The 15,430-nt window shown below is 41.3% G+C and overlaps 1 protein-coding gene across 1 annotated transcript in view; it reads right to left on the reverse strand.

Moving 5' to 3' along the window:
• SYNE1 (spectrin repeat containing nuclear envelope protein 1) overlaps positions 1-15,430 on the reverse strand; it is a 515,591-nt gene that overhangs the window by 225,749 nt on the left and 274,412 nt on the right. Inside the window, exons 55-60 of the mRNA XM_090041573.1 lie at positions 14,752-14,929; positions 12,903-13,085; positions 9,302-9,445; positions 8,816-8,971; positions 2,737-2,901; positions 225-397 (exon numbers count right to left, since the gene is read on the reverse strand). Of these exons, the coding sequence (XP_089897699.1) occupies positions 225-397; positions 2,737-2,901; positions 8,816-8,971; positions 9,302-9,445; positions 12,903-13,085; positions 14,752-14,929 (999 nt within the window). The remainder of the gene's footprint in view (positions 1-224; positions 398-2,736; positions 2,902-8,815; positions 8,972-9,301; positions 9,446-12,902; positions 13,086-14,751; positions 14,930-15,430) is intronic.

A 15,430-nucleotide genomic window follows, 5' to 3' on the forward strand; every position in this document is an offset into this window, starting at 1 on the left:
ACATATACTCTTAGTTAAATTCTTCACTAAGTTTCTATTATTGTTACTATTTATTTGTATTATTATAGTACCTGGGTCACTCAGTCTCAGACAAGGTCTTTACTGTGCTACATCCCTTTAGTCTCAGTTTGACTCTTGTAATTCAAAGACTTTGGAAGGTAACTTTGTAATATTTTCAACACTGTTATTTTCAGTGGCCAATCTCCACACAAGTCTCCTTTTACCTTTTACATTGAATGCAAGCGGACAAGAGGGAATCCCATGTGTCCTTAAGTGTCTGTAGCTGCTGTTTGATTACAGGCACTCCTTCTGGAGACGAGTTCTGCAGAACAGATTCTCCTCTTGTTAGCACCATTTTCATCTGGATTTCTTTCTCCTGTCTGACTGACAATAGGCCCTGGAAAACAAACAGATGTTGTCCTGGTCTTATTGTTAATGGGACTTTGGTGCTCCTTTTTGCCACAAGGGGAAGAAATGGATAATAAGCTTCACTGGCAAAAGAGCTGTTCTATATTGAAGGAAATACAGTAGCTGTCATTTGGGAAAGTGGGGCTGAGAGCTAAGCCTCTTCAGGGAAGCAGGCCTTTTAAAGGACAGATTCAGGCCATACTAAAACCTCTACCACCTAAAGAGCCACTAGTTTAATGGATGCAGGTTTTCAGTGGAGGACACAAAGAAGGAGGAATTGGGACTCTGACTATAGCACTAAAACATTCCATCAGAAAACAAGTGATATTGGGTGATGAAAATCCCTTTTATGTTGCTAAAATAAACGTTTAAGACCTAGTAACAGTAGCAATGCATTTCAACATAAAAACATGGGGACCCTACGATTACCAGTTCTTATAATACCACTGTGACTCTTGCAACATCTGGAGCATCTTATTTGCTTTTCATATGCCTAAGTGGAATATGTGTAGCCATGTGGCTGAGTCATGTACAGGCTGAGAATAACTTCCAGAAAAATAGAATCACTGTTGCATATACTTCCTGGAAATAAAAGGAGATTGGTCTTCCTACTTTTGAGCCCAATATCTAGGGTTTGGGTACTTGTTCAAGAGGGGAGACCTGGGTTCTAGGTCTCTTGGGGTGTCTGAACTTCTATCTCTTGTTTCCCAAGAAAGTGCTGTTACCATCAGCCCACAGGCCAAGCAAAAGTCACTCTCTTGAAATCTGGGATCCAATCTAGGATCTTGCTCCCCATTGTGGGAAATCTCTACCAGGGCTGTTCATAAATGCAAGATGCAGTAGGCCAATTTCAAAAGAAGGGTTAGTGCAGGACATGCTGAATCACAGACTCTGCAGAAGTGCCCCAAACTGCACTTACCACAGCTATGTATAGACCACTTAGAAACATGAAAGATAAGTAGGATCTGGCCCTTGATATTTTTCCAAACCCCAGGTTCTGTAGTTGTCCGATTTTAATGAAAAATAAAATTTGTACAAAATACAATAGTTTATGGTATGCGGAAAAGCCTGAAAAACAAAGTGGCTCAAAAAGTCAAATAAAAAGAACATAAAATAGACTGCTGTTTAAAATAACATGACTTCTAAGTCATCTTATAATTTTGGATGGCCAACTGAAGTGAATGATGTGTTCTTTATGAGGACACCAAAATACCATAGAAAAGACTGGAGTGTTGTTGCAGTCATGATGGTCCAGGAAATGTGTCAGGAGCAAGAGTATTTTTGGGTTTTTTTTTAATTGGGTGAAATGTATAGTTGAGAAAACTGTTGGACAAGCTTTTGGGCATTGAGTGCCCTTCCTCAGGTTGTAGGAAAGACCTAAGGAAGGGCCCCTGATCCACATAATCTTGTCCAACAGCTCTGCCAATGATACAGTTGGTCTAATAAAAGATATAAAAAAAATCTTTCCCAATGAGAAGACTATAAGTTAACCTCCCTTCTCTCTCTTTTTTTGGATAATGCATCACCATATCCCCTGGGAAACAATACCAGCTGCAGTTTTCTCACCTGCAATACTCCCCCAGTGGTGGTGTGGTAGTGCACCATCCTGAAAGTGATATTCTGCCAGAGGCATAACCTCTGACTGGGAAATTTATTACCTAGTAAAAGCTATTTTAAGAAAATGTTTTTATGGGTCACGTAGCTTGGTGACTCAAAAACTTGCAATAGTTGCAAAACTTTGGCTGCTTGCAGATGTTAAAAAAAAAAGTGGTGCTTTACTTTTTAACTAAGCAGCACCTTAGTTGGACCCAACTCACACAACATCTGTATAGATCAGGCACTTTAGTGGGGCCAGAAGGTTTTTGGCTTTTATCTAATAGCTGACTGACTCAGTTTTTGCTAAAAGTGTCAAAAAGCTCAGCTGAAGTGCCTGATCTATATGGACACTGTGGAGCCAAGTCAAAATAACATGCTGCTTCTTCCAGTAAAGCATGGGGTTTTTTGTTTTTGTTTTTAATGTCTGCAAGCAGCCATTATGATTATGCAGCTAAAGAGAATATCATTTTTTCCCTGATTACATTAGCTACGTAAGTATCAACTTAAATTTTTTTCATCTTCAGTATTTACACTTTTTCTTAAGAATTTTACTAATTAAAAATTTTAAAGATCACCTTTATGACAAAAAACAGCCTTTTTATTAAGGAAATACTCAGAGATTGAATTAGGTAAACTTAATTATAGGGGGTCACACTAATTTATAGCAACCGAGAGCATGCCAGGTATGCCTTCTTGTTACAAATGAGAACTGATAAGGCCTTGCAGTCTTACCTCCAACTTTAACATTCTGCTGTCAAGAACACTTTTGTCTGCTGTGGGGTGACAATAAGACTCTAGCATGTGAACTGCATCAGCCATCCAGTCCTGGAGTTCTTTTACATCATGAGAGAACTGCTGGTGCTCTGCAACAATCCTATCCATCCTGGAAACCTTCTCCTGAAATTCATGTGGAAATTAGCATTGCCAGCTTCTCCAGTGTCATTTTACCTCATTTAAGGACCTTGACATTTAAATGTAAGTTCCTAAAATATGACCACAATTTTTTTCATGCATATTACATGTTCAAATGAATATACATGCTATCCTCTGTTTTGCATTTACAAACATAATTTGTACAAAGATTATGAACATTTAAATTTAAGAAGCAGAATGCATATAGTTACCAAATTTAGAGATCAGTCCATTTGAAGACTCCCTTTTTCAATCCATTCAAATATGGATTCAATTCAAAGCTTTTAAACAAGTCAGTCGAAGCTACATGAGCAAAACCACTTGGAAGTCTCAATTGTAAAATAATTTTTCTTTAATACAAAGTAGCCACTTATATTCCCATACAAAAATAGATTATAACAATATTAGATACTATGGATTAACTGCAATTGAATTAACAAACTAGTGAATACTATAAATGAAAATCATATATTTTATGAAACAAATTATTATCCAATAAGTTACTTTTAATATCATAATGTATAACCACAGGATGATGACTGTCAGCATCATCCTTCTGATGGAGGAATAAAAGGGGGCAGTGAACTCACCCCTTATTTTTAGCATTATCCTTGACACAATCTATTTTAAGTATGTACTGTAGCATTGCAGAACAGAGAGATTTAGAGTGTTGGACACTGAATAGCCTATAAATTGAAGTAAAACGGTATGGTATGATGAGTTAAGAATATAGCAATTCTAATATGCTGACCTAGTTCTACAGATACACAGTGGGTGCATCTATATATGCATTAATGGGCTGTTGTTACTGTGCATTAAGTATAGTACCTCTAATAATAGGTACTAGCTAAATGAGCTGCAACTGGCGCTACTACGTGGTAGTGCCAGTGCACGGTCTTTTTGTGATGCTTAATGAGCAGTAGACTAATTCTACTGCGCATTAGCATGGCTTTTGCTGTGACATGCTAATGCACAGTGGAATTAGTCTACTGTGTATTAGGTGTCTCATGTAGACGTGCCCAATGTTTAAGATGAGAAAAGACCATTATGTCATTTAGTCAGACTTCCTTGTTATGTAACAGCTGAGGCAATTATTACACTCAGCTGTCTCTGGACTGAGCCAAATAACCTGTGTTTTATTGTGGCATAATGTTTATATTCTAAAATGCATGTTTCATTTTCTTTTCTTTTCTGCCTTTCACAGCCACATACATATCTGTAGTTCAAATACTAATGATTGTTACCCCACAACATGTACCAGACTACTAGCAATTTGTTTTTATGCCTGAATACAAAACACTGTGCTGGTTATTTTGGCTGGATTTTCTCCTAGCAATTAAGGTCAAGTGTACGCATTGATTTATTCAGCTGGCTTTATAAAATACCATTAATTATGAGGTGCTGTTGACCTTTCTACAGGTGCTAATATGGGTACACATTGTAATTCTTAAATGGTTCTATTCACTGTTTTACTCGGAAAGCTTGGAAGGTCATTTTTGGCAGTGGTTTATCTGCCAGGGCTCAGTTGTGGGGTAAAACAATTTTCCAAGTTTTTTCCAAACCATTCAGCTGAAAGTGTTCAATGTGGGGGCTATTGCACAGGTAGGAATAATTTAAAGGAAAAACGAAAAGGGCCGCTGGAGATTATTTTGAATCTACCCACTGGAGGAACAGGCAATGTTGGAGTTGGAATTCCAGCTACTACTGAATAGTCTGGTAGTAGCAGCAGAACACAACCCTTTCTTCCTCCTTTCCTTTCAGATACAAACTGGGCACATCTACATGTGATGCTACAGCGACATAGCATTGGCAGTCACAATCCGTGATGCCGTAGCTATGATGCTGTAGCAACACACTTCCTTGTTATAGGGTGTTGCTATGGTGACATAGTACCTAAAAATAGTATGCAGCATGCATGGTGCAGTACGGGCCATTACTGTGCTGTCATTTAAGATTTCCAAAGGAAGTCCTAAATGACAGCACAGTGACAATGACACAACAGAGGCACATATAGATGTGTCCACTGTCACAGTTATGTCATGGCTTTATCACTTCAAGATTGAATTGCTTCAATACCCTCAAACTTGAAGATTGCTTGAGAAATTTCCAGTAAACCACTTGGGCACCCTTTTGTATGTTTGGGAGTCTCAAAACTCTTTCAAGTAGGAAGAGCTGTCCTGAGCAAGTTTCCCTTTGACATATGTTTTTAATCATGAAAAACATTTCATGACCCTAACTTCAATAGTTTTGTTATGTTACAAGATTTATAAATCTTTTGTAATACTCTATGGCTGCTTACAGTGTTTAACTGCCCCCCCCAGAAAACAACAAAAAACAAAAACAAAAACACCTCACACACTTTACTGGGAGAAGCAGCGTGTTAGTTCGATCTGGCTCTGCAGCATCTGTATACAACGGGAGATTTAACAGGGCATTTTAGCACTTTTATCTAAAGTGATTTTATCTAAAAGCCCCCAAAAAGTCCCACTAAGGTGTCTGATCTATAAAGGTGTTGGGCGAGCCAGGTCCAACTAACACGATAGGCATGTGCTGGGCTCAGCATGAGAGTACACTGAGTTTAAAGTGCCATTTTGTTTTGTTTCATTTTTTAAACATCTGTAAGCAACCTATTTCTGTATAAATAGATGACAATTTAGCAAACCAGTAAATATAAAATCAGAAAGGACATGCTTTATCATATGAGCTATTACACAATAACAATATCCTACTCTCCTTATACTTTTGATGTGGTGCCTACTAGCTTCATTCAAGAATTAGGCTTCTTCCTGTTAGGTACTATAAGGACTGACCATCTTGGCCTGAAAAGCTTACAGTCTAAATAAGCAAGGAAGACAAAGGATACAAGGAAAAATAGATGCACAAAAGCTAGGGACATAAACCAGTTTAAGAGAGAAGAAACTGGTTCAGTGCAGATAAAGCAGTTTGAAAATGGCTGAAACTGGTTAAAGATGACCCTGGTTGAATGTTGTTTCTTACTTAACTGATTTGGGTCAAACTGGCTTATGCCATGTCTGTCCCAGACCCCCTCCTGGTTTAAGTTAAACCAGCCTCCCCCTGCATCCTGGTATTCTCTCTGGGCTGGGCGGGGCTCTCTGTTCCAGACAGCAGAGCTGGCTCTGCCCCTCTGCTCCCTGGCCAGTACTCTGGCAGAGACTGCAGGCACAGTAGGGTTTGCCTGGCTTCCTTCTGTCCAACCCCCCCCCACCCCGCTGCTCAAGCAGAAATCTCCCCCTCCCTCCCTTCTCCCACAGCACAGACCCTAGGCATGTGGTATACTAGCTAATACTGAGAAGTGTGTGTGCATCTCTAATTTCACTGGGACACACAGACAGAACAGTTAGCTCTAAAAAGCCCTAAGCGCTCATCAACAGGTCAGCCAGTAATGTCCCACCTTGGAAAAAGCTCTTTAAGAGACTGAACTAATGGAGAGAACCTATTGTTTTGCTGATGGGGTGATAAACACTGTTATCAGCTGCCTGCTGGCTTGCTTGCCTGTCAGTTTGCTGCAGACAGTATAAAAAAACAGGGAGGGAGATTGAAAAGCTCTGTATTATCAACAGATGCATGCACTGCACATCTCCCTCTCCCCACCCCTTGACTCAGGCTGCTAGCCCAGGGTTGGGGTCTGGCAACATTCCTGCCCCTTGAGTAGCCAGCAAGGTAAAGGCTGGGATGATGCAGGCAGACCTCCCTAATCAGAGCATCCTGCCAGGGCTTGGTCACGCCCCTCTTCAGCTCAGTACTGTGGAAGGGAAGGGAGGGCTGCTCTAGTGCACCCCAGCTTCTAGCCTGAGCCACTGCAGGCTTGTGCCTGAATTTCCTCAGTCCACAGAGAATGTCTATCCGGTTACAAACCAGTTCAACCTAACCAGGTTAGATTAAAAGGTTAGATTAAGCTGTGAAATTTGAATCAATTCAGGCTCAGGCTTTTTGACTGACTCACCCTAGCCAAAGAGGTGAAGTCCAGTGTCACAAACCTGGCCAGTAGGATTGATAGGAAATAGAACTGTGCCTCATACACACAGCTGCAATTCTACTTTCACACCATACAAGCATGTAGAAGGCAGGAAAAGTTTGCACCTTATAGATTTACCAAAGTGTGTGTGGGGATTGGCAGGGGAGGGTTTGTGCACGTAGCACAAACTTTGTAAGCCAAAGTTCACTTCACAGGAGGCTACACACTGACCATAACTGTGTTCCAGTCCTAAAAACTGGATGTGAACCTGTGTTTAAGTCCTAAAAACTTAGCTTACCAGATACTCATGACCAGTGGCTGTTGGAGGAGGTAAGAGAAGGATAATCCCATGCTTTAGCCCTAATAGCTGAGTGGTTAGACACTTGCCTAACAATAGAGGGACCCAAGTTCTATGTCCTCAGTTCTTCTCACACACTGGGAATTTAAAGCTGTTCTAGCCACCATGCTATAGTTCAGACATTATTCAGTTCCCCTCTCTAGTGCTCCTTTTAATGCTGTCCTACAAGGTTGTGTGGCTTAGTAAGATGGATACTACCCTGGAAAGGAGCAGGCCCTGGCTTCCAGCCTGTGCCCCTGCTTCCAACAGGGCAGAAACTGCCCTACTGCAAATTGTTTATTTTTTTCAATAATAAAATACAATAACTACAATAAGCAGTGACTCAGCTTCAAAAGGAGAGCTGAAAAGAGGTCTAGAAGATGACTAGCCTGTGGTGTGGTTTTTAAAACACACTACTGGGAAGTCAGAAAGACACTAACTGATTATATAGAAAGGGGAATGTAGAGCTTCAGCTTTCTAGGTGAGTGCCCTAGCTACTTAGCTACAGGGGCTAAAACATAAGGTGGACTCCTCCTCCGGCTCTTCTGGGTGTCTAGCCTACTGCTTAACTTCAGTCTATATGCATATGCTTATGCATCAACACTACAAGGAAAATGCAGTAGCAAACTGTGTCTAAATGGCAAAAATGCCACTTATACAGCTACAAATCTGCAATTTCAATTCCCAAAGGTAAACAGATTTTTGTCCCAGTTCCCCAGTGTGCCCTATCAGGAATGCTTCTGAGCATCCCCATTCACACATTTCTGTTACCATGTGCCAAACCCAGAAATGCAAGAGTTAAGCTACTCTGTGGCCATTCTCATCCATACTGGAGACTTGAGAGTGACTGTGGCAGGCACGTCCCTGCAGAATACTCAGGCATTTCTGGGATTTGCATATGTGAGTGGGAGAGACATGCTTGACAATATGCTGTCACATGTTATGCAGATATAACCCTGAGTCCCAGTCCAGTGCCCCAGGCATCAGCCCATGACACCTCTGGCCAGTGATTCAAAAGCAGCCTGTAAACTAACAAATCCTTTAAAAATGCTGAAAAATAAACTACAAAGTTCTAGACCAAGACACTGTTAAGACAGGGAACAAATTCTCATCTTAACATTAATGAAACAACATTTCAACATGACGATTCTGCATTAAAAAAATCAGTTTGGGGAAAATAATTTTTCTACATGATCCTAGATACACTTATTGGCAAACAAAAACATGTATTTTCTTGAAATCCTGGTTTATTAATATAAAATTCCTACCTGCATTCCATCTAAAACAAAACTACCTGCAGACTACTGCCTTTTCATGGGATAAAATTACTGCATACCAAATACTTCTGCTCTCATTTTCTTATTTCATATAGATATGTTAGAAAAAGCAAAAGCTCAGTGCTCTATCAGGAAAATCCATGCAAACCTTTTCACCTCTTCAGCACAAGCCTTAAAGATAGGATAGATCAGATGTACCATGCAACAGAACACCTATGCAGTCTCAGTATTTCACAGTTCAACCACTTTTTTCCACATAGGTCATATTCATATTAACGGCTTAAAAAGCACAGACAGTAGGTGCATTACCTTTGTCAGATTGCATAGAGCAAGGTACTGAGAAGACAGCTGAGACACTCTGTGCATAAAGCTTTTGCTGGCAGCTTGCTCTTCACACAGCTGCTGAGCTTTTTCTTTTAGCCTGTTGAGCTGAGGCTCATGACAGCTTATTTCCTCAAGGACAGACTGTAAAGCATAAGCATGTTGTTATTAAGTGTGGGGGCAAAGAAGCACAAAATGGAGAAGCAAGCAGGCAAAAGCATTTCCAAGGGTGGATGGAAGTTAACACACTGACCTTCGGTAAGCATCCTGAAAAAAGGAATGGTTAGCCCACTAAGTACACAATACAGTTACAGAAAGGAAATGATGCATGTCATCAAGAACTGCTGAGACAAATCTTCCTGAAGACGACTGTTAACAAGTAAGCCTCCAAACTAGACACAATCTTACTTAGAAAGCAGAAATGTATTAGGCATTTCTAACCCCAGGAAAGAGGGGTTTATAGATGCTCATCACCTGTAATTTTTGTTGCTCTCGCCTCTTTGCAGGGAGATCATGGAGTCGACCACTACTATCCTGCACTGTCTTCTCGGTTGTGCTCAGCCAGTCCTGGAGAGGCTCAGCACTTGCTTCAAAGTCCTTCATCTGGATCTTTAAGTTCTGCAAAGAAAAATGAATATGCAAATGTAAAGCATGCATGAAACCTATGTTTGATGTAACTATTTCACACAACCTATTCCCAAACATACAGGGATAATATAACAAAATGCTGAGGCATTATCAGGACTCCACTGATTGAGGAGCTCACTTCAGGTCAGCTTCTCTCTCAACCTTGCCCAGATGCTTGGCTAAAGGTACAAGATTAACTTTTTAGGAAACTGTCTGGAGAACGATTTAGAAATGGAGGTCTTCATACTAAGGGGTCAGACAACTGGCTTCACTCCCATTCTGAGGATTATTTTTGTTTGCTTGTAAAACCTTCTATGTGTTTTAGAAAGCCTTTTCTGACTACATATTTATTTCTTCCAAGTCATTCCACCGGTTCATGGAAGAATATCAGAAACAATCAACATTGAACAGAAGCTCTGTCCAGCAGAATTCCAGTCCTTCTGTTTTTCCCTGGATTTTTCAAACTAATTTTCTTTTCTTTTTATGCACATCATAATTTCAATGAAATTTCAGGATTAGAGATATAGAATGTAGGACAGAAAATGGGTATCTGAGCAAAATTAGTTCCTTATGACATCTTCTCATCCTGGGAAAAAGTTAGGTAAAGCCATTGCCTTCAGTGCTGACTTATACCAGCTGAAGATCAAGCTGAAAGTACTTCTGCATTATCCATCAATGCAACTTAAAGCTGCCCTAAAAGTTAGTCTGCTCCAACATGAAGTTATAGGCCTGTGTAACAGGAAACCCAAACCCTGTTACTCGGGCACAATGGAAGAAGAAAAGAGGGGAATGTAACAGGGGGTCAGGGGACCCCTATCCCTTTAACAGGATGCAGCGGGCTAAGCTAAAGGACTGCAGGCTGGCCCTTAATTAAGGTGGTAAAACCCCTAAGCAGGCCTGGGAAAGGCACATGGCAGAAAGGGGGAATAGCTTTCAGGTATATAAGCCCAGGGCCTGAACCAGAATGGGCACTCAGACCCTACACACTTCAGGGAGAAGCGCTCCCCCAGGGAGGCTAACTGCAGAAAGCAGTGCTCAGGGGCACCCAAGCTACCCACAAGGGTGAGAGCAGAATTATAGTTTGTGATAAGATGTTGACAGACAGCGGGGAGAACTTTGTGGAAGTAGGTTGCTTGTATTTCAGTTCTCATGATGTATATTTGTTTATGTTTGTTGAATAACCGGAGGACTGAGAGTAGCTGTAGAGGCGGAGACCACAAATGGGGTAACTGGCAGGCATCCTCCACTGTGAAGGTGAGGCCCAAAGAGCCAGGGCCTGACTCAGTGGACTTGGGCTGAGGTCAAACAGATTGAAGACTGGGCGAGGGCTGGGGTCAGAGGGACCCAGTGTTAGTCCCGGCAGAAAGAGAGAGAGGCACTTTGGCGGTTAGAGTCTGAATTCCAAGTTAAGCAGAGCAGTGTGAGCCCATGGAGTAGAAATAGGGGAGTAGAAAAAGCACCAGGAGTTTGCCAGCTTCTAAAAGCAGCCTCCCTTCCCCATTATCAACATCAAGGAGTGGCAGGAAAGATCTCAGGGGATGACCCTGAAAGGCAGGAGCAAAGGCTGGTCAGAACAAAGGCAGCCATTGGGGGTGCCACGGCAGCCCTTTGGTACATCCTGTCATAATGGTACATTGGCCAGGAATGCATTTCTTAGCAGGCTTCCTCACCGAGACGGGAGTAAGAGGGGTTCCTAGTGGACTGAAGGGTACAAAATGGAGGCAGACAAAGTGCTACAGCTCTTGGCCCAACAGCAAGAGGCAAATTAACGGGTGCAGAATTGAATAGCCCAAGTAGTACAGCAGTAGCAATAACAAGCAGAGGAACAAATGACTTTGCTGGCATAACAACAAGTGTTCTTTGAGAGGCTCTCCCTCTCTGCGCAGCACCTATAAGCTGCAGAAGGGAGGGCGGAAGCCAGTTTTAAGGATTCCCTGAAGAAGATGAAGGATGATGATCTGGTAGCCTTCATCGACATTTTTGAGAGGGTAGTGGAAACAGCTAGGTGGGACAAGATCATTTAGGCCATCCACTCAGGTACATTATTGATTGAAGAGCCCCAAGTGGCATACTCAGCCCTCCCAAGATAGGGGGCCAGACAGTACAATAAAGTGAAAGATTGTAAACAAATCATGTTCTATACATGTTAAATTTGACCTCTTGAAAACATAATAACTATAACTAAAAGATTTGTGTGGGTGGGCACATCTACATGAGACATTTACTGTGCAGTACACTAACCTAATCTATACATGTGCCCCTATTAGACTAAAGTAAATTAATTTACTCTGCAGCAGAATAGTACTTGTAAGAACCATGAAATGCTGCAGTACTTGTAAATACAAGTACTACCCTGCTACAGAGTTTTTTAGTCTGGAGCAGTGCACAAGTAGACCTTGCCCTGACTGGCTAGGGCATGAGGGTGTTTCAGTGTGGGGGCTGCCTGCTGGATAGGCCTATGATAACACAGCCTCATGCCCCAGCCAGCTCCTCTGCAGCACATTATACTGGGGAGAAGCAGCCCTAGGGGCTGCAACTTGACTCAACGTGCTGCAGTCCCAGGTGCACTGGCCAATGGTGTGCCCTGAGCAATAAATTTCATAGCAATAAGCATTGTTTTGCATTAATATGCACATGTAGACATCTGGTAAGTCGTATTTAAATCTTAAGATCTTAGATCTTATCTTAAGATCTGGACTGGGACATGCATGACAAGCCAGTCTTACTCATGTTTACTAGCACTTTCATATTTGGGCTATCCTATAAACATCAATGAAACTATAAGGCTATCAGGGTCTTATCTTAAATGAAGTTCTGTGAAAAAAACAACAGTATCTTGTCATGCACCTTAACTATTTTATATCTGATGATGCAAAAGCTGGTGAACGTGGGACAGATTCTACCATCTTTAGTCCCACTGGGTGCACCTACACTTGAGCTTTAATGCACAGTAGCCTATTTTGCTGTGTATTAAAGCGTAAAAAATGGTGTGATAAAGCTAATGTGCAGTGAAATAGGCTACTGCTCATTAAGCTTCACTTAAAAAACGTGCCTATTCATTACTGATCATTAAGGCAGCCTAAAGCTCATTGCTTTAGTACCTGACATTGGAGGTACTAAATTTAATATGCATTACCAAAACCACCTTAATGTGCATGTAGACACACCCACTGAGTAGTTCCTTTCTATGCAAGATGCCCCATTTAAACCAATAAGATGACACAGGTAAGGAATTACCTAATATGAATAAGGGCAGAAGAATAAGACCTGCTGAATGTAGCTATTTACAAACTGTGTTAAACTAGGGGTATTTTGTAGTTAGTCTGTAGTTCTCTACCCTGTAAGAAGAAATGTAAAGAACAAGATCTATCAAGACATATTGATTAGAAAGAACAGGCAAAAAAACCCATTTCTCATCGATCTGCTTGTTTTTTGACTTGTTCTATACCTCTAAAGCAGATTCCTTCTGGTGTAGGGTGGTGATAAAATTTTTCCAGTCTTCTTTAGCAGTAATGACTTTTTCCTGGATAACTTTAGTCTTTTCTTTGTGCAGAATAGTACTCAAAAGCTCTCCTTTGGATACTAGCATATTTAGCTTATATTGGCCATTTTCACTTTCAGATAAGAATTCCTAGAGGGAAAAAATAATTATTGACAGTGGAAGTTCTTTTTGCACATTATCACATTAATTGACCTTTACATTCCATTTTTTAATTAGTAAAAATTAGGTGCTTTAGAAATAAAACCAAATAGACAGGAGGCGTCAAGCTTAAACAAAGTGGATACTAACAGGTTAGGAGTATGTGAGAGCACATAAAATGAGATGCCCTTTATTTGGAGAGAATGCCTCTCTGAAAACAAAGTACTATAAGAAGTAATATTAGTAATTCAGTGGGTGCTCAATGCTCTGAGGGAGTAGTAAACTTATATCCAGGCAGGATGTTCTGGGTTATTCTGCTACTGAAGAAATATCTCTTGCATAAAATATAGAAGTATAGTGGCCACTTAGTGGTCAGTTAGTATAGTGATCCATATCCCCACCCCACCTGTCATGTGGGAGATTGGGATTCAGTTCCCCAACAGGAAGACTTCCACCACCTTTTCCACCTTCCCAGCCCCAAGCTGCTCCCATTCCCCCTTCCCCCGCCTGCTACCCTCTCCTCATGGAGAGGTATGTCACAGCTCCTTTTGTCAAAAAATAATAGTTCAATAATAATTATTTAAGTAATAATTTTAATTATTTCAATAATTACACTTCATTTGACCAGCTGTAGTCTTCAGTATCTACTTAATTCAGTGGCTTTCAACTGTGGTGCTGCAGTACCCTGGAGAGCCATGAGACCCTTTCAGAGGTGCTGTAGCATGGGCACCACTGCTGCCAGGTAGAACTGCCCCGTGCACCTTGACAAACCTAAAACAGGCAGGAGTGCCTGGTCCTGCTGCAGCCCTTCCTGGTCCAATCCCCCATGCTCTTCGCAGAAACAGAGGCTCATGAGGCAAGTGGAACTTGTCCCATGTGCTTCTGTTTCTGGAAAGAGTACTGGAGGGAAGGGAGATGAACTGTGAAATGCTGCTGCGAGAGTGGGCTGTCCTGTTTCATGTAGACTTACTTGGCTGTCAACAAGGCAGCACCCCAGATAAGAATCACTGATTTAAGATGAGGCAACACAATGGTGATTCTCAACCAGGACTGAGATTTCAAGTTCCATCTAAGACGTGCCTGTATCATTACAGCTAGAAGCTGTAAGGAAAGACAGGTAGGGAACAGCTCACTATGGATAGGCCCTGCATAGGTATTCTTGCCCTTAGTATCTACCCTGTGCCACTGTGAGTCATAGAGTACTGGGCTAGACTGACCTTTGACCTGACCCAGTATGGTACCTCTAATGTTCTTAAACATTACTAAAAAATTGCAAATTACATTGACTTAATTTCTGGTTCCATGCCCTAATCCTAAAACCCATCACCTTCTGATTTTTATGGATTAACAGGAATATTATTTTATATAAAATATGGATTTCTACTTTGTGCAAAAGACCAAAACAAACAGGGAAAAGTTACCATAATCGGGAAAGCTGTGAAACAGACAATATACAAAATATGTTGTCACATACACAGAGCAAACAAACTGGACAAACAGAAAACTCTATTTGTTTAGTGCCTTTTAGTTATAATCTTCTTCGCTTTTACTGTAATAATAGCAAACCAAAAACAGTAGGTAAACAAAATTCAGTATTAAGTAGGTTTTAATATGACTGCCTCCATGTTAAATTAATACCCAACTGCGGTACAATTACCTGTATTTTTTGTAGATTTGTTGATGCTTCATGGATATTCTGAGGCACATCAAAACATTTGGCTGTAGTGATTTTTGCACTGACCAGCCACTGCTGGAAGTCTCTGAAAGCTGTCCGGAATCTCTGCTGCAAGACCTGTTCTTTATTCTGACAGCCCTTTGAAGCTTGCAGAGAGATGCTGAGGGTCATATTACAGAGTCAAATTAAAGCAGGAAAAAAGAGGGGATTCAGTGAAATATGTTGAAACAGACATTTCTACAGAAACTAAACCAGGACTCAAGTCCTTTGAGACTAAATATAACCACAGAATTTTTTAAGGATGTACTGTGCTCATATTTTACATCACTGAGGACCAAACTTTTTGGCAGGCATGCAACTTACTAGTCCTGCATGCATGCCCCCGCCCCATGCCACTCCAAATTTCTTTCCCTGCCCCATCTGGTGCTCTGCTTTCTGCCCCGTAATCTCAACCCGATCTGCCGCTCTATTTTCTGCTTCCTCCCCTGTGCTCCCTGCTTATTTTGCTGCTTTGCTTTCTGCTTCCTGCCCTATGAGCTTTTGTGCTGCATGCCACATGCAGAGGCTCCCTAAGTTGTGGCACCCATGCTGTGGGTTGGCGACCCATTTTACATGACCTTTACTGAAAGAGAGGCCCCTCTCCTACAGAGCAAACAGGAAG

The sequence above is a fragment of the Crocodylus siamensis genome, chromosome 1 (assembly GCF_052110815.1).
Source record: "Crocodylus siamensis isolate JL-2025a chromosome 1, ASM5211081v1, whole genome shotgun sequence".
In the NCBI taxonomy this organism is placed as follows: Eukaryota; Metazoa; Chordata; order Crocodylia; family Crocodylidae; genus Crocodylus; species Crocodylus siamensis.